General features: G+C 42.7%; 1 protein-coding gene across 5 annotated transcripts in view; it reads right to left on the reverse strand.

Moving 5' to 3' along the window:
* Positions 1-25,366, reverse strand: part of nfkb1 (nuclear factor of kappa light polypeptide gene enhancer in B-cells 1) — a 107,719-nt gene that overhangs the window by 62,427 nt on the left and 19,926 nt on the right. For all 5 annotated transcript variants that reach the window (XM_072583739.1, XM_072583737.1, XM_072583738.1 and 2 more), the window contains 3 exons: positions 22,040-22,130; positions 17,601-17,641; positions 10,026-10,124 (listed from right to left, as the gene is read on the reverse strand). In XM_072583739.1, coding sequence (XP_072439840.1) covers positions 10,026-10,124; positions 17,601-17,641; positions 22,040-22,130 — 231 coding nt within the window. The remainder of the gene's footprint in view (positions 1-10,025; positions 10,125-17,600; positions 17,642-22,039; positions 22,131-25,366) is intronic.

Here is a 25,366-nt window from a genome sequence, read left to right on the forward strand (position 1 = left end):
AAAGTGGATAACCATACATTTATCCACATTAAACTGCATCTGCCATGCATCTGACCACTCACCTAACTTGTCCAGGTCACCCTGTAATCTCCTAACATCCTCATCACATTTCACCCTGCCACCCAGCTTTGTATCATCAGCAAATTTGCTAATGTTATTGCTGATACCATCTTCCATATCATTAACATATATTGTAAAAAGCTGTGGTCCCAGCACGGATCCCTGCGGTACCCCACTGGTCACTGCCTGCCATTCTGAAATGGAGCCGTTTATCACTACCCTTTGTTTCCTATCAGCCTACCAATTTTCAATCCAATCTAGTACTTTGCCCCCAATTCTATGCGCCCTAATTTTACTCACTAACCTCCTGTGTGGGACTTTATCAAAAGCTTTCTGAAAGTCCAGGTACACTACATCTACTGGATCTCCCTCATCCATCTTCAGAGTTACATCCTCAAAAAATTCCAGAAGATTAGTCAAGCATGATTTCCCCTTCATAAATCCATGCTGACTCTGACCTATCCTGTTACTACTATCCAGATATGCCGTAATTTCATCCTTTATAATAGACTCCAGCATCTTTCCCACCACTGAGGTCAGACTAACTGGTCTATAATTTCTTGCTTTCTCTCTCCCACCTTTCTTGAAAAATGGTATAACATTAGCCACCCTCCAATCCTCAGGAACTGACCCTGAATCTATCGACCTCTGGAAAATAATCACCAACGCATCCACGATTTCCCGAGCCATCTCCTTCAGTACCCTGGGATGTAGACCATCAGGTCCCGGAGACTTATCAACCTTCAGACCTAACAGTCTCTCCAACACCAAATCCTGGCAAATATAAATATAAATTCCCTTAAGTTCAGGTCCTTCAGCCACTGTCACCTCAGGGAGATTGCTTGTGTCTTCCCCAGTGAACACAGATCTGAAGTACCCATTTAATTCTTCTGCCATTTCTTTGTTCCCCGTAATATATTCCACTGTTTCTGTCTTCAAGGGCCCAATTTTAGTCCTAACCATTTTTTTGCCTTGCACATACCTAAAAAAGCTTTTACTATCCTCCTTTATATTATTGGCCAGTTTACCTTCGTACCTCACTTTTCCTCTGCGTATTTCCTTCTTAATAATCCTCTGTTGCTCTTTAAAAGCTTCCCAGTCCTCCATTTTCCCACTTATCTTTGCTATGTTATACTTTTTCTCTTTTAACTTTATATGTGTCTTAACTTCTCTTGTCAGCCACGGCCACCCATGCCTCCTCCTGGGATCTTTCTTCCTCTTAGGAATGAACTGATCCTGCAACTTCTGCATTATATCCAGAAATATGCGGCATTGTTCCTCCACGGATATCCCTACTAAGGTATTGCACCATTGAACTTTGGCCAGCTCCTCCCTCATAGCTCCATAGTTCCTTTTATTCAACAGAAGTACTGTCACTTCTGACTGTACCCTTTCCCTCTCAAATTGCAGATTGAAGCTTTTAATGTATTATGATCACTACTTCCCAATGACTCCTTCATTTTGAAGTCTCTGACCAATTCTGGTTCATTACACAATACCAGATCCAGAATTGCCTTCTCCCTGGTCGGCTCCAGCAGCAGCTGCTCTAAGAATCCATCTCTGAGGCACTCCACAAAGTCTCTTTCTTGAGGCCCAATACCATCCTGATTCTCCCAGTCTACCTGCATGTTAAAATCCCCATAACAACTGTCGTAACATTTTTGCAACAGGCCAATTTCAGCTCCTGATTCAACTTACATCCAACATCCAGACTACTGTTTGGGGGCCTGTAGATGACTCCCAAGAGGGTCTTTTTACCCTTAGTATTTCGCAGCTCTATCCACACTGACTCTACATCCCCTGACTCTAGGTCCCCTCGTGCAAAAGACTGAATATCCTCCCTTACCAACAAGGCCACCCCACCCCCTCTACCCGTCAGTCTGTCCTTACAATAGCATGTGTAGCCTTGAATATTCATTTCCCAGGCCCTGTCCACTTGAAGCCACGGCTCAGTTATCCCCACAATATCGTATCTGCTAATTTCCAAAATAGCCTCAAGCTCATCCATCTTATGTCTAATGCTTCGTGCATTCATGTATAGTATTTTTAATTTGTTTCTGCTCTCACCCTTCCCCTCAGCCCCTATTTCACTCAACCTTACAGCATGATCCCTTTCCGAGTTTTCTGCCTCATTGATACAGTTGTCTTTCTTGACTTCCTTTGTTCTAACTTTCCCTTCAATTTCCTTTTTAAACATCCAGTTTGTCCCCTCCCCCCCGCTACTTAGTTTAAATGTAGCTGTGTTGCAGTAGCAAACCTGCCTGCCAGAATGCTGGTCCCTAACCTATTAAGGTGCAAACCGTCTCTCTTGAAGAATTTATGCTTACCACAAAATATACCCCAGTGATCCAAGAACTTAAATCCTTGCTTCCTGCACCAGTTCCCCAACCAAACGTTCAAGTCCATTATCACCCTGTTTCTCAACACACCAGCCTGAGGAACTGGAAGCAAACCAGAGATAACCACCTTGGACATAAAACATAGAACATAGAATAATACAGCGCAGTACAGGCCCTTTGGCCCTCGATGTTGCGCCAATCCAAGCCCACCTAACTTACACTAGCCCACTATCCTCCATATGCCTATCCAATGCCCGTTTAAATGCCCATAAAGAGGGAGAGTCCACCACTGCTACTGGCAGGGCATTCCATGAACTCACGACTCGCTGAGTAAAGAATCTACCCCTAACATCTGTCCTATACCTACCACCCCTTAATTTAAAGCTATGCCCCCTCATAATAGCTGACTCCATATGTGGAAAAAGGTTCTCATGGTCAACCCTATCAAAACCCCTAATCATCTTGTACACCTCTATCAAATCACCCCTAAACCTTCTTTTCTCCAATGAAAACAGCCCCAAGTGCCTCAGCCTTTTCTCATACAATCTTCCTACCATACCAGGCAACATCCTGGTAAATCTCCTCTGCAGCCGTTCCAGTGCCTCCACATCCTTCCTATAGTATGGCGACCAAAACTGCACACAATACTCCAGATGCGGCCGCACCAGAGTCTTATACAACTGCAACATGACCTCAGGACTCCGGAACTCAATTCCTCTAGCAATAAAAGCAAGTACGCCATATGCCTTCTTCACCGCACTATTTACCTGGGTGGCAACTTTCAGAGATCTGTGTACATGGACACCAAGATCCCTCTGCTCATCCACACTACCAAGTGTCCAACCATTAGCCCAGTACCCCATCTTTTTGTTACTCATACCAAACTGAATCACCTCACACTTACCCACATTGAACTCCATTTGCCACCTTTCTGCCCAGCTCTGCAGCTTATCTATGTCCCGCTGTAACCTGCCACATCCTTCCTCACTGTCAACAACTCCACCGACTTTCGTATCATCTGCAAACTTGCTCACCCAACCTTCTAGCCCCTCCTCCAGGTCATTTATAAAAATGACAAACAGCAATGGTCCCAAAACAGACCCTTGCGGAACACCACTAGTAACTGCGCTCCAAGATGAACCTTTACCATCAACTACTACCCTCTGTCTTCTTCCAGCCAGCCAATTCCTAATCCAAACCTCCAACTCACCCTCAATGCCATACCTCCGTATTTTTTGCAGTAACCTACCATGGGGAACCTTATCAAACGCCTTACTAAAATCGATATACACAACATCTACCACTTTACCCTCGTCCACCTCCTTAGTCACCTTCTCAAAGAATTCAATAAGGTTTGTGAGGCACGACCTGCCCTTCACAAAATCATGCTGACTATCCTTGATCACATTATTCCTATCCAGATGTTCATAAATCCTATCCCTTACTATTCTCTCTAAGACTTTGCCCACAACAGAAGTGAGACTCACTGGCCTATAGTTACTAGGGTTATCCCTACTCCCCTTCTTGAACAATGGAACCACATTTGCTATCCTCCAGTCTTCTGGCACTATTCCTGTAGACAACGAGGACATAAAAATCAAGGCCAATGGCTCTACAATCTCCTCCCTTGCTTTGCAGAGAATCCTAGGATAAATGCCATCAGGCCCAGGGAACTTATCTATTTTCACCCTTTCCAGAATTTCCAACACCTCTTCCCAACATACCTCAAAGCCGTCCATTCTAATTGATTGCGACTCAGTATTCACATTGGCAACAATGTCCTGTTCCTGAGTGAATACTGATGAAAAGTATTCATTCAGTGTCTACCCAATCTCTTCAGCCTCCACACGCAACTTCCCACTACTATCCTTGACTGGACCTATTCCTACCCTAGTCATCCTTTTCTTCCTGACATACCTATAGAAAGCCTTTGGGTTTTCCCTAATCCTACCAACTAAGGACTTTCATGTCCCCTCCTTGCTGCTCTTAGCTCTCTCTTCAGATCCTTCCTGGCTACCTTATAGTTCTCAATCGCCCCAAATGAACCTTCACGCCTCATCTTTACATAGGCCACCCTCTTCCCTTTAACAAGGGATTCCAATTCCTTATTAAACCACGGCTCCCTCACATGACCCTTTCCTCCCTCCCTGACAGGTACATATTTATGAAGGACACTCAATAGTTGCTCCTTGAACAAGCTCCACATATCAATTGCGCCCTTGCCTTGAAGCCTACTTTTCCAAGCCACACATCCTAAGTCGTGCCTCACTGCATCATAATTTCCCTGTCCCCAGCTATAACTCTTGCCCTGCAGTGCACACTTATCCCTCTCCATCACTCGAGTAAAAGTAACCGAATTGTGGTCACTGTCCCCAAAGTGCTCACCTACCTCCAATTTTAACACCTGGTCTGGTTCGTTACCCAGAACCAAATCCAGTATGGCCTCACCTCTTGTTGGCCTGTCTACATATTGTGTCAGGAAACCCTCCTGCACACATTGGACAAACACCGACCCACCTAACGAACTCGAGCTATAGCTTTCCCAGTCAATATCAGGAAAGTTAAAGACCCCCATAACAACCACCCTATTACTTTCACTCTTCTCCTGAATCAGCCTCGCAATCCTTTCTTCAACAATTCTAGGACTATTAGGAGGCCTGTAGAAAACTCCTTACAGGGTGACCTCACCTTTCCTATTCCTAACCTCAGCCCAAACTACCTCAGATGGCGAGTCTTCATCCATCGTCCTTTCCACCGCTATAATACTATCTTTGACAAGATATGCCACACCTCCCCCTCTTTTACCCCCACCTCTGACCCTACTAAAACATTTAAACCCTGGAACCTGCAACAGCCAATCCTGTCCCTGTTCTACCCATGTCTCCGTAATAGCCACAACATCGAAATCCCAGGTACCAACCCACGCTGCAAGTTCACCTTATTTCGTATACTTCTTGCATTGAAGTATACACACTTCAAGCCACTTTCCTGTTTACAGGCACCCTCCTTTGAGATTGATGCCATGTTCCTAACCTCCCTACACTCCAGGTCCTGCACCCTAAAGCTACAATCTAGGTTCCCATGCCCCTGCAGAGTTAGATTAAACCCCCCCCAAGAGCACTAGCAAACCTTCCCCCAAGGATACTGGTGCCCCTCAGGTTCAGGTGTAGACCATCCTGTTTATAGAGGTCCCACCTTCCCCAGAAAGAACCCCAGTTATCCAGACACCAGAATCCCTCCCTCCTGCACCATCCCTGTAGACACGCATTAACTGTTCTCTCTCCCTATTCCTCGACTCTCTATCACGTGGCACGGGTAACAAACCAGAGACAACAACTGTGTTCTAACTCTGAGCTTCCAACCTAGCTCCCTGAAAGCTTGCTTTTCAGCCTTCTTCCTAGTTCTCTGAAGTCCCGCTGTAGTATGTTCCTCCTCTTCTTCCCGACATCATTTGTGCCGACATGTACCACCATCTCTGGCTCTTCACCCTCGTCCTTGAGGATTTCCTGCACTCTGTCCGCAATGTCTTTCACCCTGGCACCAGGAAGGCAACACACCATCCTTAAATCCCGTCTGCTGCCACAAAAACCCCGGTCAGTTCCTCTCACAATGGAGTCCCCTATTACCACGGCTCTGTGTGATGTCCGACTCTTCCGCTCTGCCTCTGCACCAACTTTTGATTGACAGACCTGGCCGCCTTGCGAACTGGCAGTGTCATCAGTCTCTACTGTTTCCAAAAGTTTCAACTTGTTCCTGACAGGTACTTCTCCAGGGATTTCTTGCACCTGTCTCCTCTCTGTCTTCATCATCTGCTCTCTCCTGGCATGATTGGTGTAATAACCTTGCTGAAGGTCTTGTCCAGAAAGATCTCGTTCTCTCGGATGAGCCTAAGGTCCTCGAGTTCTTTCATCAGCGCTGCAATATGCTCGGTCAATAGCTGAATGTGCACACACTTTCCACATATATACGAGCCAGACACACCAGAGTCGTTGACCTCCCACATCAAGCACTTAGCACACTGAACCAGCTGGGCAGTCATGTCTTCACCCTCTTCAACTGTGGCGTAATCACTTCACTCAACCTCCTTGTCAAAGACTCCTGAGCTGAAGCCTCACTCTTCGATCCAAACTTCCTTAGACCCTCTTTTTGTGGCAAGTCTGTGGACTCTTACTTTAGGTTAGAGGAGGAGGGAGGGAGGGTGACCCTACTTTGTAGGTCGTGGGGTTTAGAACACACCCACTCTAATAACAATCACTTACCTTCCCAATCGGCTTTGCGCTCCGCCTGAACTTCCACCCAGCTCCCGCTGCTCTCTGCTGCCAATTGGAAAGAGAGCTCTTGTGATGTAGGAGTAATGTCCTTAGCTCTGGGCCAGGAGGCTTAAGTTCAACTCCCACCCGCTCTAGAGATGTGTCATAACATATGCCCCAAACACGTTGATTAGAAAATATCAAAAAGGAGGATAAGGTAGGAAGAGAGAGGGAGAGGACTAAATTAAAAAGGAGTTGGAGGAGGAAATAATGCACTCAGTACCCATGATGTCCATCTCTCGCTAAAGGTGTCAGCGATCTTTCTATTTTATATTTTATGATGAAAAATAATGAGACTAATAACAAGTCCAAAGATGAGCAGGTTAGGTGAACTGGCCATGCTAAATTGTCCATGGTGTGCAGGGATGTGTAGGTTAGGTACATTAGTCAGGGGTATATGTAGAGCAATTGGGTAGGGGAATGCGTCTGAATGGATTACTCTTCAGAGAGTGAACTTGTTGGGCCAAATGGCCTGTTTCCACACTGTAGGGATTCTATGAGCCTGTCTGGTCCAGAGAGAGGGACACTACCACTGTACCATAAATTCTCCCCTTTCCTTTTTTAAGATGATAAATATTTTTTAATGTTTTGAGATATCAGAGATCCCTGTAGGTGTTGTTCTGAGTTATGTCACACCCCTGGAGTAGGTGGGACTTTAACTCAGGCCTCCTGGTTCAGGGGTAGGAACACTACCAATGTGCCACAACAGCTCCCCCCCAACACTTCTGTTTTTAGGGAAAATGATAATCCCCATAACCTGCAGATCGTTATTACCATTAGAAACAGTTAACCTTTGCATATCCAGTCCTATCCCATCTAATGACCTATCAACAGATCTTTCTATTCTTTATCTCCTTGTATATTTATCCAACTTGCTATGATATCATCTCAAATATTTCCTCATGTGGATATTAAAGCTTCTTGCCAGAGGTAAACAACTATAAACCTTCAACATGTAACGCTACTAGTTAAAATTCTAACCCCTTTCTACAACTCCCTAATCCATACAGACAAACACTGGGGGGAAAATACACTAAGTTGTCACGTTCATAACTAAGATTATTCTGATGTACTAATTTTGTTTTCAGGAATGATCATACACAATCTATTAATACTCAACTGAACAGTTCTTCATAAACTAATCTAGGTATCAAAGGTGCTGCTTTAATTACGTGTTTAGGTTTTCCTACTAGCTAACATGTGACATATTTTAAAGAACTATACTGCATCTTTATGAAATCTTAACCATGTAATAAACCTGTGTACTGATGCTTACATTTCCCATATTCCTACATGCCCTGCCACAGGAATTTCAAGTGCTACTCTCAAAGTCGGGACAACACCATTATTTGTTGAACAACCATCTAATCTTCATCTGCATGTCTATAAGGGCGTCTCCATTTTCTCACCCAAACTCCGTTTAATGTAGTAGCACTCTGGATCTTCTTTAGCCTCAGCTGCAGTGTGATTTGTTTGTGTTAACTCAAGTAACTCAAGATCTGCTTCCTGTGTCTCAATTAATGAACACATGCCAACAAATTCTTTTGAATTATCCTCATAAATAGAGGTTCAGCTACCAATACATATGCTTGTAGTATTACTATGATCCCAATGATCAACTTTGTTTAGCCACTATTCTGGTCCTGCAACTGTTTCATCTCCTTAACTTCAAATGGATTAGAGGCAAAGCCATAAAATGCAGAAGTAGAAATAGGCCATTTCACCCATTAAGCTTGCTCCTCCATTCAATGAGATCACAGATGTTCTGATTATCCTCACCCCCACTTTCCTGTCTTTTTTCCTGTCTTTTCATCATAACCCATCCTGATTAAAAATCTGTCTCTCTCAGCCTTGAATATACTTAAAGACCCAGCCTGTGGCAAAGAAGTCCACAGATTCATTCCCCTCAGAGAGAAGAAATTCCTTCTCATCTGTGTTAAATGGGCGACCCTTTACTCTAAGAATATACCCTCTGGTGCTAGACTCTCCCACAAAGGGAAATAATTTCTCCACAGCTACCTTTAGGCTTTATCAATACTCTGACTTTCATTGAATTTTCTTGAGGGAAAAATAAATCCTTCTCTCCAGCAAATACAAAAAAATGGTCTTGACAGTATAAACACCTTCTTTATTCTGATCATACTAAACTGCCTTGTCATTTTAAATACTTTTATCAGGTCACCCTTCGGCCTTCTTCCACCCAGATGAAGTTCACTTTTGGATAGTCCCCAGGTGTCAGAGGTCACTGATTGGAATGCCATGAACTAATGATCTATTCTCACTTCACATTTGTTGAAACCGCCAAAAGCAGCCTCTCAGCAAAGTACCAGGAAACATCCAGAGAAAGGCAATGAACCTGTGACAAACACTAATCTTTCAGACATATGAAAGACTGTTACCTCAGTCTTATTACATTAAATATGAAATATAAATACAAATTGCTGTTGAGATGAGGCACAGAAACAGAACTGAACAGGTTAGAGGAACCATACTGACTGCAGTTCCCTCTTGGGATTTCTGTTTCCTCTGACATTGATATTTTAGCATTTTAAATTTCAGCAGAAGTTTTGTTCCCATTTTAGCTTCCCGTTTTGAACTTGACATTGATTGTATAAAGAAGCCAGATGTTGAACTGACTTACACAACATTCTTTAAATTGAATAAAGATTCCTTTTGGTTCAGAAAAGATTTGAGAAGGACCAAAGTGATCAGACCGAAGTTTCATTTTCACATTTGGAGAAGGAATTGATCTTCTCTGTATTGTTACTACATCATCACGAATGAGGGGAGCAGAAGTACCACTAAAATCTATACATATTTAACATTATGTTACACCACAGAACTCAAGGCCAAAATATTAACATTATGCCTTAGATGTAGATTTCCTGTGACATTATTTTAAGCACCAGGTTATTTCCTGTTTGCAGATTTTTCACCAATACAAAAATCTAACCCTCCCAAACCCACACAAGTATCTAATCAAGTATAAAGTAAGATTTGAATACATTCTAAATATAAACACTGTAGTCAGAATTCCACCCACCATCTGCCAACTCATTTGCTGAAGTGACAAAAATCCACAGAAATACCCTGAAAATTTATTTAAAATGTTGAGACACATCTGAAATTATTAACTAGCAATCCTGTAGTTTAGATCATTCAAAATTCTCAGATCTGAAAATGTGAAAAGTCCAGTTTATTTTAAATACTTCATACTGAACAAGGGAAGATGGAACAGGCCAAGCTCATTTAATCTGACTTTAGATTCTCTGACATTCTCATTTTTAATAAACAGATTTAATAATGAAACAAAAACCTTCACAGTAGGGTAGGATTTCTTATTTTTCTCACTCGATGCACCAGGTAATCCTCCATGGGATGGTCCCTCGCATCCATAACGGAAACGAAATCCCCTCTACAAAGACAGATCAGATTGGACAGTAAGCATGTGCAAACAAGAACAATTTAACTTAATCTGATACACTGGGCACTTAGGAAAAGCATGCAGATAAGAATTTCAGAGACGAGATACCTCAAGTGACATTAGTGCAATTGAGAAGCTGAGATGGTTATTCCTGTAGGAGTCAGAATCAACAGGAGATTTCATCTCAAAGTGTTCAAAATCAAAAAGGGGCTAGACTGAGTAGATAGGGACAAACACCAACTTCACCTGACTGGCAGAAGAACCAGTAACTTCTTTTAAATTGTGACTGATTAAGATCTGGAATGCTGCACCTGAGAGTTTGGAAGACGCAGAATCAATCAAGACATTCAAATCAGGGCTGATGGGGAACAGTTGAAGCCCCTCATCCCTGGTCCCATCTGCATCCTCTCTATAGCTTTAATACACTTTGCAAAGTTGACACACGACTCCACATGAAGTTTAGCTAAAGGTCTGGTATTTTCTCCTGTTTCCGTATTTCATGGTGCTGTTTATAAAGCCCAGGTTCCCACTTTTCTTCAAAGAGCTTCAACTTGTCCTGCCACCTTCTTTGTTACCATGGAAACATTGTGGGTCTATATTGGCAGCATGTTTATTCAAAATACCAGGCGCAGCTGATAGTGCCAGAGTCAGTCTCATCTGCATCTAAAGTCAGTTCAGTTTAACAACAGGGAGCAAACTCAATAAATGAGGAGGACTAAATTTCACAGATTAACCTTGAAGATTAACTAACTTTGTGCAATGGAAAATACACAATTTTTTAAAATTCACGTGAGGGACATAGGTATCACTGGCCAGCCAACATTTATTGTCTAGTTGCCCCTTGAGAAGGTGGGGGGTGAGCTGCCTTTTTGAACCGCTGCAGTCCATGTGCTGTAGGTAGACCCACAATGTCCTTAGGGAGGGTATTCCAAGATTCTGACTCAGTGACAGTGAAGGAACGATGATATATTTGCAAGTCAGGGTGGTGAGTGGCTCGGAGGGCACTGGCAGGTGATGCTGTTCCATGCATCTGCTGTTTTTGTCCTTCTAGATGGAAATTGTCATAAATTTGGAAGATGTTGTCTGAGGATCTTTGGTGAACTTCTACAGTGCTTTTTGTAGATAGTATGCACTGCTGCTACTGAGCATTGGTGGTGGAAGGACGACTTATTTGTGGATACACTACCAATCAAGTGGGCTGCTTTGTCCTGAATGTCAAGTTATTGCATATGGTTGGAGTTATACACTGCCAAGCAAGTGTAGAGTATTCCATCATACTCCTGACTTGTGCCTTTTAGATGGTGGACAGATTTTGGAGATTCGGGAGATAAGTTACTGACTATAGTATTCCTCGCCTCTGACCTGCTCTTATAGTCACTGTATTTATATGGCAAGTCCAGTTGAGTTTTTGGTCAATGGTAACCCCTAGGATGTTAATAGTGAGGGATTCAGTGATAGTAATGTCATTGACTTTCTTTTTAACATCACAGTCTAGGTTAAAATTTATTGCCCATCCCTAATTGCCCAGAGAGCATAGAGTCATAGAGGTGTACAGCATGGAAACAGACCCTTCGGTCCAACCCGTCCATGCCGACCAGATATTCCAACCCAATCTAGTCCCACCTGCCAGCACCCAGCCCATATCCTTCCAAACCCTTCCTATTCATATACCCATCCAAATGCCTCTTAAATGTTGCAATTGTACCAGCCTCCACCACTTCCTCTAGCAGCTCATTCCATACACATACCACCCCCTGCGTGAAAATGTTGCCCTTTAGGTCTCTTTTATATCTTTCCCCTCTCACCCTAAACCTATGCCCTCTAGTTCTAGACTCCCCAACTCCAGGGAAAAGACTTTGCCTATTTATCCTATCCATGCCCCTCATAATTTTGTAAACCTCTATAACATCACCCCTCAGCCTCCGACGCTCCAGGGAAAACAGCCCCAGCCTCTCCCTGTAGCTCAGATCCTCCAACCCTGGCAACATCCTTGTTAATCTTTTCTGAACCCTTTCAAGTTTCACAACATCTTTCCGATAGGAAGGAGACCAGAATTGTACGCAATATTCCAACAGTGGCCTAACCAATGTTCTGTACAGCCGCAACATGACCTCCCAACTCCTGTACTCAATACTCTGACCAATAAAGGAAAGCATACCAAATGCCTTCTTCACTATCCGATCTACCTGCGACTCCACTTTCAAGGAGCTATGAACTTGCACTCCAAGGTCTCTTTGTTCAGCAACACTCCCTAGGACCTTACCATTAAGCATATAAGTCCTGCTAAAATTTGCTTTCCCAAAATGCAGCACCTGACATTTAGCTGAATTAAACTCCATCTGCCACTTCTCAGCCCATTGGCCCATCTGGTCAATATCCTGTTGTAATCTGAGGTAACCCTCTTTGCTGTCCACTACACCTCCAAGTTTGATGTCTTCTGCAAACTTACTAACTGTACCTCTTATGCTCGCATCCAAATCATTTATATAAATGACAAGAAGTAGAGAGCCCAGCACTGATCCTTGTGGCACTCCACTGGTCACAGGCCTTCAGTCTGAAAAACAACCCTCTGCCACCACCCCCTGTCTTCTACCTTTGAGCCAGTTCTTTATCCAAATGGCTAGTTCTCCCTGTATTCCATGAGATCTAACCTTGCTAACCAGTCTCCCATGGGGAACCTTGTCGAACGCCTTACTGACGTCCATTTAGATCACATCTACTGCTCTGCCCTCATCAATCTTCTTTGTTACTTCTTCAACAAACTCAATCAAGTTTGTGAGACATGATTTCCTATATACAAAGCCATGTTGACTATCCCGAATCAGTCCTTGCCTTTCCAAATACATGTACATCCTGTCCCTCAGGATTCCCTTCAACAACTTGCCCACCACTGAGGTCAGGCTCACCGGTCTATAGTTCCCTGGCTTGTCCTTACCACCCTTCTTAAACAGTGGCACCACGTTTGCCAACCTCCAGTCTTCCGGCACTTCACCTGTGACTATCGATGATACAAATGTCTCAGCAAGAGGCCCAGCAATCACCTCTCTAGCTTCCCACAGAGTTCTCGGGTACACCTGATCAGGTCCTGGGGATTTATCCACCTTTAACCGTTTCAAGACATCCAGCACTTCCTCCTCTGTAATATGGACATTTTGCAAGATATCACCATCTATTTCCCTACAGTCTATATCTTCCATGTCCTTTTCCACAGTAAGTACTGATGCAAAATATTCATTTAGTATCTCCCCCGTTTTCTTTGGCTCCACACAAAGGCCGTCTTGCTGATCTTTGAGGGGCCCTATTCTCTCCATAGTTACCCTTTTGTCCTTAATATATTTGTAAAAACCCTTTGGATTCTCCTTAATTCTATTTGCCAAAGCTACCTCATGTCCCCATTTTGCCCTCCTGATTTCCGTCTAAAGTATACTCCAATTCCTTTAAACTCTTCTAAGGATTCACTCGATCTATCCTGTCTGTACCTGACATATGCTTCCTTCTTTTTCTTAACCAAACTCTCAATTTCTTTAGTCATCCAGCATTCCCTATACCCACCAGCCTTCCCTTTCACCCTGACAGGGATATACTTTCTCTAGATTCTTGTTATCTCATTTCCGAAGGCTTCCCATTTTCCAGCCGTCCCTTTACCTGCGAACATCTGCCTCCAATCAGCTTTTGAAAGTTCTTGTCTAATACCGTCAAAATTGGCCCTTCTCCAGTTTAGAACTTCAACTTTTAGATCTGGTGTATCTTTTTCCATCACTATTTTAAAACTAATAGAATTGTTAGAAGTTAATCACAATTCTTTAGGCCTGGAGTCACATGAAGGCTAGACTAGGTGAGGATGGCAGACTTCCTTACCTGAAGGATGTTAGTGAACCAGATGCATTTTCCCTGGTCATATGGTCATCATTAGACTCTTAATTCCAGATTTTTAATTGAATCTAAATTCACCATCTGCCATGGCTGGACTCAAACCCGGGTTAGAGTTAGGTTTCTGGATTAATAGTCTAGCGATAACATCACTAGGCCCTTGCCTCCCATCTATATTTTCTGTTAAATGTTTGAATATCAAGAGTCAGTGGTTAGATTGTTTTTATTGGAGATGGTAACTGCCTGGCAATTGTAATATATATGATCATAATTGAAACTTGGATTTTTAAAAAATAATTCCAGATAGAGTTTAATTTGCAAATATCTTTTTTAAAACATTCAGAAAGCCATTTGGAAGAGTGATCTATATGTATTAACTCCAAGAAGATATAGTCAGGCCTGGGAGGAGCCCTGTAGTATTAATGGATAAATATTTCTCATGTTGGGTTTATGACAGGCAGAGCAAACATATGAAGGCAACTGGTATAGGTTTGACATCACAACAGAAGATTTGAAATATTTGTTCAAGAGAATCCAGAGTTTAGTTCAGAAGGTAGAACTAGTCACCTTGATAGAAGTGGTTTCAAGTCTATGAAACGTTTAAGAGTTTGGACAGAATTCTTCAACATGTCAGTGTTGAAAAATGCTTAGATGTTCAGAATTCATGCCAGTGGACTCAAAAAGGAATTATTAAAATCTTGAAAGAGTCAGATTTAAAAAGCTGGATAGGGATGCTTGCGTTAAGATCATAATAACTATAAATAGATTTGTTTGTTTTTTTTACTGAATAAACTGATGATCTGTTGTTAAAGAACATCTGCACCTTCATGTGAATATGTTGCAGTGACTAACCACAGCTGCCACCAACTGCAAAAACTAAACACACAATTTATCAAGTGAAGTTTCATTGTGGAATGTGACTTGTCCAATAGTACCATCAGCTGGCATCATAACATCTGGGAGCCTGTAAAGTATGCGAAAGTGAGGACTGCAGATTAGAGTCGAGAGTGTGGTGCTGGAAAAGCACAGCAGATCAGGCAACATCCGAGCAGCAGGAAAATCAATGTTTCAGGCAAAAGCCCTTCATCCGGGATGAAAGACTTATGCCTGAAATGTTGATTTTCCTGCTCCACGGACGCTGCCTGATCTACTGTGCTTTCCCAGCACCACACTCTCAAGGTTGTAAAGTATGTGTTGCTTTATAAAATCAAACAATGACCAATTCACATTTACCACTAACTTACCATCAACAAAACATTACTCCTCCCAAAGAAACATTTGTCTAATTAGAGTTTGGAAATAGGTACATTTTCCTGATCTTTCTTACTGGATTTAAGATCAATTTATACAATAGGGAACGCACTCTTGCTTGATATATTTACATGGATGAGATTTTAGGCGATGAGTGAGGATTGGAGCTGGTTTGTACAAAGCATGAATGATTGGACTAAATTGTAAATTTTTGTGCTGAAAATTCTATGTAATACGATGAAGAGGAAGTTTCAATGAACTGAGATAGTCATCATTTGGAGATGCATACATACACATTTCAATGCTGACATTTATTACATACGTTGACTTCCTTCCTATTGTGAATATTTGCCAGAATTACAAACCCAATGTCTAGAAAACTGTCATTTACTGACAATGCAAAGGTTAATATTGAGGACATGTGGTTTATTTTGTGGTTGCTACTGTTTAAACAGGATTGGCTTCACTTTAAAATATAATTTGTTCTTCATACCTATTCATAAATTGTTTTTAAAAAGCTTTATGAAACAATCTGTTTCTCTTTTCTCAATAGATTTCTTTAGGATCCTTGGAAGATAAGCACCTTCACCAGTTTGACAAACACACCGTACAAATACAAATGAAATAACAAACACAGGAAACAATATCACCACCAATCGTAAAACTCCACAAGTGATAGTGAACCAGCCGCTATCACGTCAGCATCAAGGTGAATACTGGTTATTGTGTAGAACCAACCAGCTCAGCGATCACTCTAAATCAAGAATTTGAAATGGCAGCTGCGTGTACTGACCCAAAAGGAAGACAATCTCTATCCAGAGAAAAGCATCAAAAATATCCATCTGTTTGAAAGAAGTACTAAAAAAGCTGATCATTTCTGACTGATTCTTCCAATTCTGATATTCTGGTCTAATCCAAAAGTGCAATTTAGGGATTTACAGCTGCTGTCAATTTACAGGAATCTCTCTCAATTTCTGGTTTCAAAAAGCCCTCCCATCATCCTGGTATGATTCACCCCTCATGGGCAATACATGATAGCTGAGGATAAACACCAGATCTACCTGAGTAACTAAATGTAACAACTGTACCCCATGTCCTAGATTACCTACAAACATATGTCCTTAACCACTGCTCACAGTTTGTAAATGAGGATAACACCGGGACTGTTATATAACTATTTATTCAGCAACTGGGATTTAGAATAAAAGCCTTGCTTCCTCTTCATAATCCTCGACATTCTTCCAGTAGTGTCTTATTAATCTTTGAAAATAGAAGTTTATGGACTCCACAGAACAGAATTCAACAGCACAGAAGGAGAGATTTCAGCCCTCTGTGTCTCACCTGCTCTTTGAAAGATTGATCAAATCTGAGATACACTCCCTGCTCTCCCCGATTGTCTTCAAGAATTTATCCAGTTTTCTTTTGAAAGTTAAAACTGAACACCAACCTTTCAGGCAGTGCACTGCAGTTTTTAAAAACTCACTGCATCAAAAAATAAATTCCCCATTTTCTTCTCTGGTACAATTCCTATTCTGACAACAACTAGCATTTTTTGTCTCATGTAATTCTTTGTGATTATTTTAAATATGTTTCAGCTTTAAGACTGTTCCACTTTCCAATAATATCAATTCATCAACATTACAAGTTCTCAAACAAAGGCAATTATAATCAATTATCAAATTTGTGTTCAAACAAACTCAACCTCAGCTTTCCAAAACTTACTTTTAATTGCTCAAGTTGTGTGTAAAGGTATGAAAATCACAACTTAATCCCATTTTGCTCTGGTTTGACATCAACTGAAATATTCATCAATTGTACCCTCAGGGAGGACAGTTTGTGGGAGTGAGATTCTTCATAGACTGACTGGAGAAACAGGATTGTTCTATGTGGAACAGAGAAGGTCGAGAGAAGATTTAAAGGAGGCATTCAAAATGATATGCAACTTTCATGGAATGGGGAGGGAGAAACATTTTCCACTGTGGACAGGGTCAGTTACAGATGACACAATTAAAGGTAATCTATAGGAAATGTCAGAAATTGCTTTTTAATGAAATGAGTTATGATGATCTGGAATAAAACAGTCAGTAGAAGCAGATTCAATACTATCTTTATAAGGGGAGTTTGATAAACACTTGCTCAGGAGAAATGTACAGGACTGGGGTAAGGCTGTAGGGGAACAGTCGTGATATTTGCTGCATCTTTCAAAGGCATGGCAGAGACACAATGGGCCAATGGTGGCAGGTTCTGTGCTTAAGTGACTAATGGACTACACGATGCTGTTAACAAGAGCAAGGTGGCTTTGATCTGGAGTGCAAGGAAACATTACTGCTGATGTTCCTCTCTTACCTGTTTGGGTTGTTCTAGAATCTGTAGGTATGGTCCATCAGCTGGGAAGAAAAGGCACAATGATTATTACAGCAGCAAAATCAGCACTTACAAAAGATACATTTCATAAACAAGTTGCAGTCTAACTTGAATGAAGATCTTTTGCAGGAAATCCCCTTACCCACTAATGGGGGAAAAACAATTCTCTTGTATGGCCGAGATTGCAAAAAAAACTCTTCTTGTAAATCCTGGCTGTTGTAAAAACCGCTCTTCAATTATAGATATTTATCATAACAGGCAACATATCACACTTTCAAAGCACCTAAATCACAAAATCATCAAAAGGCCATGCCCACCAAGACAGCACTTCATGCTTCATACACTTGCTAATCTGACCCCCTGTGTACCAAACAAAAAAAACACTTCAACTTCAAGCCAATGAATGGTGAGTGTTTCCCTCAGGGATTACAGGATCATTCACACCACTTCATTTAAAATAAGGTCACAGCATGAAATATGGTTTACATTTACATTTCTTACATACAATGCATGTTCACAGATGCACAAGGCGACCAACTGTTTTAGCAAGTTATGTAATTCGGAAGTTTGAGCAGATTGGGCTATTCCTATTGGAGTTTAGAAGAATAAGAAATTACAGTACTGAATGATGTAAGATTCTGAGGGGTCTTCAAAAGGTGAATGGTGAGAGGATGGTCCCAATTGTGGGAACCAAAAACTGGGAGACAATTTACCAAAGGCTCACCCTTTTAAGGAAGAATGGAGGAGAAATTTCTTCCCTAGAATGGTCATTAATCTTGGAAAAATACTCTATCCCAAACAGCAATGGAGGCTGGGTCATATATTCAAGGCTAAGTTGTACAGATTTTAAATCAATAAGAAAGTCAAGGTCAGACAGGAAATTGGAAGGAACAATATAACCAGGTCAGAGACAACTGGGTTCAACAACAGAGCATCTTCAAGGGGCCAAATGGACTACCCTGCTCTTGTTCCACCTGACATTACATGATGTCATTAATATATTATAGCACAGCTTACATCAATTTGTCGTTCATTATCTATTGACTATTGCACTAACAACTTTATAGTAAGCCAGCTCGAAGATGGGGGTTCACACGATTGTATTTAATTAAAATTGTACAGAATCGCATTAGTATTGCTATCAGTAACCAAACACTCCATTTTAAGGATCATCTAATTGTGTAGAGATTGTTAGAGGGATTTACGGAGGGAATTCCAGAGATTAGCATCTAGGCAGCTGAAGTTACAACTGCCAGTGGTGCAAGTGTGTGAAGTGTGTAACAGTAGAAATCTGCAATTCAAAAGCAGAAAAAAAAAAGCTGGAATTGAAAGATTGAGAGAATGATGGAGAGAAAGAAATGCAAATTCAGGGAGGACTAAAATACAGGGGCATCAGTTTTAAAATGAAGATTTTAATTGATTAGACACAATTTCTGCGAGTAAACAAAATTCGCCTCATCTCTGTCTAAAATGTATGACACCTTACTTTGAAGTAGTGAACCCTGGTTCTAGGTCCTCCCATAAGAGAAAGCTCTTTTCCATATCCACCATTCCTGATGAAGGGCTTTTGCCTGAAATGTCAATTTTTCCTGCTCCTCCGATGCTGCCTGACCTGCTGTGCTTTTCCAGCACCACTCTAATCTTGACTCTGATCTCCAGCATCTGCAGTACCCACTTCTTCCTAGTTCATATCCACCCTGTCAAGGCACCTCAGGACCTTGTACATTTCAATAATTTCTTATTTTTCTAAACTCCAAAGGATATAAGGCCAGCTGTCCAGCCTTTCCTCAGGAGACAAACCCATACATTGGCACTACATCCACAAATGTCTATTCCCTCCACCACTGACGCACAGTAGTGTCAGTGTATTCTACCTACAGGATGCACAGCAAACGTTCACCAAAGATCCTTAGACAGCACCTTCCAAACCCAGGACCACTTCCATTTGGAAACACCCCCCGGAAAGGTCCCCTCGAGTCACTCACCATCCAGACTTGAAAATCTATCACCATTCCTTCACTGTCACTGGGTCAGAATCCTGGAATTCCATCCCTAGGGGCTTTGTGGGTCTACCCACAGCACATGGACTGCAGCGGGTCAAGAAGCCAGCTCACCCCCACCTTCTCAAGGGACAACAAATGCTGGCCCAGACAGTGATGCTTACATCCCATCAATAAATTAAAATGGAAAGAAAGGTCAACTTAGGTTATTGAGCACTGGGGTGATGGGGCAACAGCACCTGGATTGAATTAGCAGACAATGTAGCTGCACTTTGAATAAGCTGAGGTACAAGGTGGGAGGACAGCTCAGCCAAAATTTTAGCTCATCAGTTCAACCCTTCTTTAAAATACAGACAATCAAAGAATGGTAGACTGATTACAGCCCACAGCGAGGGCACTTAATTCATTTAGCCTGTGTTGACCCTGACAACAACCAGGAGAAAGTGAGGACTGCAGATGCTGGAGATCAGAGCTGAAAATGTGTTGCTGGAAAAGCGCAGCAGGTCAGGCAGCATCCAAGGAGCAGGGGAATCGACATTTCAGGCATAAGCCTGAAAGAAGGGCTCATGCCCGAAACGTCGATTCTTCTGCTCCTTGGATGCTGCCTGACCTGCTGCGCTTTTCCTGACAACAACCACTCAAGTAACTCCATTCCTTAGCCTTATTCTTTAGATTTGCAAATTTTTGTGTTCAGATATTTATTCACTTTTCTTTCATAAAATGTGATTGACTCTGTCCTCAACAAATTGTCAGGCAATGCATCTCTGTCCCTAACCAGTCACTGACTAGGAAGGCTTTTGCTTCAGTCAACTTTGGTTCCTTTGCTAATCACACTGGATCTGTGTCCCCTGAATCTCACCACTGATGGAAACAGTTTCTCACTATTGACTCTGCACAGACTCTCGTAACTTTAAACAACTCTATTGAATCTCCCTCAACTTTTACTTCTCTACAGAGAACAATCCCAGTTTCCCCCATTCTGTCCCTGTAACTGAAATTTCCCCATCACTGGAACGATTCTTTTAAAAAAAATTGCCTCCTCTCTAAAGCTTTTGCAAACTTCCTAAAATAGACTCCTAGACCCTTTCATTTTTCCAATTCCTGACACAAATATTTCTTTATCCTTCAAAAGAGCAAAATCCAGAAGAATTAACCACCCTTGGATTTCCATTATTGAGCCCTGGAACACTGAACTATCAATGCAATTCTCATAGCCCCTACAGATCAGCCATCAACTAAACCAGTCACAGACAGGTCAAATGACCTCTTATTCCTGTATTTTAAACAAAACATTGGTGTCTGTACTAACTCTAAAACCAATTAATCACAAAGAAAGAAGTTAGAGAGCAATTTTTACCAGTACATTGCATGCAATGGAAATGTATTCAGGTGGTTTATAAATTATAGCAGAAAACCAGACAGAGAAAATGTGTCAAGTGACACAGTGTGAAAAAAAAACTGAACTAACAAGACTTTCGATAGCAACACTTTCCTCATCGAACATATAAAAAGATAAATTGTATCCACTGTGTTAAGTAGCTTTGAGGGCTGAGTCACCACTTTCTGAAACTCAGTCTGTTTTTCCACAGTGGAAATATTTAGTGAAATTTTTGTAAAGCTTTAATCAGGAAGCATTTATAACTTAAATCCTTTCCATGTTTCAGTTCATGTCTGAAACAGTAAATAAGAAAATGAAGATTTCACAAAATCAGTATTATTAATACAAAACAGTAACATATCAGGGAGGCAATGGCTTCGTGGTATTATTGTTGATCTGTTAACCCAGAGGCCCAGGTACTGTTCGGGGGACCCAGGTATGAATCCTGCCAAGGCAGTTGGTGGAATTTGTAGTTAATAAACTTCTAATGATGACCATGAATCCATTCCCAATTGTTGGAAAAACTCTTCTGGTTCACTAATATCCTTTAGGGAAGGAAACTGCCATCCTGACCTGGTCTGACCTACATGTGACTCCAGACCCACAGCAACTCTTAACTGCCCTCTGGGTAATTAGGGAAGGACAATAAATACTAGACTATCCAGTCAAACCCTGATCTCATGAATGAATAAAAACACTCATATCCCGTGAAAGAATTATTAAAAGCCTCCCTCACGTTTTAAAAGAATTCCCTCATCACTCCTCAACCTCTTTCTTTCTTGAAAGAAGAGCTGCACCTTGTTCAATCTTTCACTGGGAATAACCTTACCACTCTGCTCGCTGTTAAAGGTAAGCACCATGGGATAAGCAGAATTCACCATTTACTAAAATCGAACAAATGCAAAACCTGCTCATGTTATTTTTGATGGAAACTGCTTAAAATCAGACCTAAAGCACAGTTTCAAAATTTTCTAAACAGTATTAGAAGTAGAAGTTATTTCATTCAGGACCCAGCGTAAAACACTCATTCTAATGATACTCACGTGTCTGCAGTGGAGAATCTGTGGGACCCATTGGCGAAGTAAACATGGCGTTGGGTAATTCTAAAGCATTATAATCATCGATACCATAAATCTGAGGGAGAAAAAAAGTCAAGATCACTGAGTGTGTGCAAACTGCACAGAAAATAAACACTAATGATACTTTCATATCAGGAAATATAAAGTTATTTTCAGAGAGTGTTTGATGAGATCAGGTGGGTAGCCATCCTCAGTCAGTATTTCTGTTTTGACGAAGATTGAGGAAAGTGATTAGGGGAGGGGTGCAGATGAGATCCTTGTCACAAGGTCAGTGTGAAGTACAGCAAGTAATTTGGAATGCTAACAGAATGTTCAAGAGGAACTTAATTCAAAATTAAACAGGTTATACTCAGTTATACAGAGCACTGGTAAGACTGCAGTACCAGAGTACTGAGTACACTATTGTTCCCTTTGTTTAAGGAAGATTGTAAGTGTGTTGGAAGCAGCTCACAGAATGTTCACTAAACCAACACCTGGAATGTATGGGTTGTCTCATGAGGAAAGGTTGGACAGCTGGCTTTACATCCTCTGGAGTTTAGAAGAGTAAGAAATTACTTAACTGAAACATACAAGATCCTGAGCTGCCTTGACAGGGTGGATATGGAAAGGAGTTTTCTCTATGGGAGGATCTAGAACCAAGGCTCACTATTTCAAAGTAAGGCGTCATGCATTTTAGACAGAGGTGAGGTGAATTTTGTTTCCTCATAGAGGGTCACTAGACTCTGGAACTCTCTTCTTTATAAGGTGGTGGATGCAGAGGTACTTAGATTGTAAAGCAAAAAGGTAAATCATTATGGAGAATAGGTGGACATATGGAGTAATCAGATTTGCCATAACTTTATTGAATGGCGGAGCAAGATTGAGAATTCTTGCAGGCAAAAGTGAGGACTGCAGATGCTGGAGATTAGAGTCAAGAGTGTAGTGCTGGAAAAGCACAGCAGGTCAGGCAGCATCCAAGGAGAAAGAGAATCAATGTTTTGGACAAAAGCCCTTCATCAGGAATGAGGCTGGGAGCCTTGGGGGGGGGGGGGGGTGGGGGGGGGGGGGGGGGTGGGGTGGAGAGATAAATGGGAGGGGGGTGTGGGGTTGGGGAGGAAGGTAGCTGAGATTGCAATAGGTGGATGGAAGATGGAAGTGGGGAGGGTGGAGTGGATAGGTGGGAAGGGAGATTGGCAGGGGGGACAGGTCATGGGGATGGTGCTGAGCCAGAAACTTGGAACTAGGGTAAGGTGGGGGAGGGGAAATGAGGAAACTGATGAAATCCACATTGATGCCCTGGGGTTAAAGTGTTCCAAGGTGGAAGATGAGGCGTTCTTCCTCCAGGCATTGGGTGGTGAGAGAGTGGCGATGGAGGAGGCCCAGGACCTGCATGTCCTCAGCAGAGTGGGAGGGGGGAGTTAAAATGTTCAGGATGGTAGGGTTGGTGGGTGCGGGTGTCCCGGAGATGTGCTGTAAAGTGCTCTGCAAGAAGGCGTTCAGTCTCCCCAGCGTAAAGGAGACCACATCGGGCGCAACAGATACAGTAAATAACATTAGTTGAAGTGCAGGTGAAACTTTGATGGACGTGGAAGGCTCCTTCGGTGCCTTGGATGGAGGTGAGGGAGGGGGGCGCAGGTTTTGTGATTCCTGCGGTGGCAGGGGAAGGTGCCGGGAGGGGAGGGGGATTGTTGTCTGTGTTGCAGTTGGAGGGGTGGGGTTTGAGGGCGGAGGTGCAGGACGTGGATGAAATGCATTGGAGGGCATCTTCGGAAGATGGACTGTTCTACGTAGCCAAGAAAGAGACAGGCATAGCTGGGGCCCATACGGGTGCCCATGGCTACCCCTTTCATCTGGAGGAAGTGGAAGGATTCGAAGGAGAAATTGTTGAGGGCAAGGAACAGTTCAGCCATACGAATGAGAGTGTCAATGGAAGGATACTGGTGAGGGAGGAAGAATCAGAGGGCTTGGAGGCCCTGATCATGGTGATGGCGGTGTAGAGGGATTGGATGTCCATGGTGAAAATGAGGCATTGGGGACCAGAGAAACAGAAGTCTTGGTGGAGGTGGAGGGTGTGGGTGGTTTTTCGAATGCACGTGGGGAGTTCCTGGACCAGGGGAGGATAGGACAGTATTGAGGTAGGTGGAGATGAGTTCGGTGGGGCAGGAGCAGGCTGAGACAATGAGTCGGCCCGGGGTGGTCAGGCTTGTGGATCTTGGGAAGGAGGTAGAATCTGGCAGTGCGGGGTTCCCAGACTATAAGGTTGTAAGCTGTGGGTGGGGGATCCCCTGAGGTGATGAGGTTATGTACGGTCTGGGAAATAATGGTTTGATGATGGGGGGGTGAGGTCATGGTTCAGGAGCGGAAGGAAATGGTTATCTTCAAGCTGGAGCCTAGTTTCAGCCGTGTAGAGGTCAATACGCCAAACTACCACTGCATCCCCCTCTTGACCTCTCCACGGCTGAAGCCAAGCGCTAACTTGAAGACAAGGGGGACCATACACAACCTCATCACCTCAGGGGATCTCCAACCCACCACTTCCAAACTCACACTTTGGGAACTCCTAACCGCCTGATTCTACCTCCTTCCCAAAATCCACAAGCCTGACTACCCGGGCCTACCCATTGACTCAGCCTGCTCCTGCTCCTGCTCCTGCTCCACCAAACTCATTTCCACCTACCTCAATACTGTCCTATCCTGTCTGCTCCAGGAACTCCCCACATACGTTCAGGACACCGCCCATGCCCTCCACGTTCTCCAAGATTTCCGTTTCCCTGACTCCCAAAGCAGCATATTCACCATGGACATACAATCCCTCTACACCTCCATCTGCCATGACCAGGGCCACCAAGCCCTATGTTTCTACTTCTCCCAATGTCCCCACCAGTACCCTTCGATTGACACCCTCATTCATTTGGCTGAACTGTTCCTTTCCCTCAACAATTTCTCCTTTGAATCCTCCCACTTCCTCCTGATGAAAGGGGTAGCCAGGGGCACCCACATAGGCCCCAGCTACGCCTGTCGCTTTGTCAACTACGTGGAACAGACTATCTTTCACAGTTATACCGGCACCATTCCCCACCTTTTCCTCCACTACATTGATGACTGCATCGGTGCCACCTCGGGCTCCCATAAGGAGGTTAAACAGTTCATCAACTTCACCAATACATTCCACCCTGACCTTAAATCACCTGGACCATCTCTGACAACTCCTTCCGCTTCCTTGACCTCTCCATCTTCATCAACGGTGATTGACTCAACACTGACATTTTCTATAAACCTACCGAGTCCCACAGCTACCTGGATTACACCTCC

This window comes from Chiloscyllium punctatum, chromosome 14, assembly GCF_047496795.1.
Source record: "Chiloscyllium punctatum isolate Juve2018m chromosome 14, sChiPun1.3, whole genome shotgun sequence".
Taxonomy (NCBI): domain Eukaryota; kingdom Metazoa; phylum Chordata; class Chondrichthyes; order Orectolobiformes; family Hemiscylliidae; genus Chiloscyllium; species Chiloscyllium punctatum.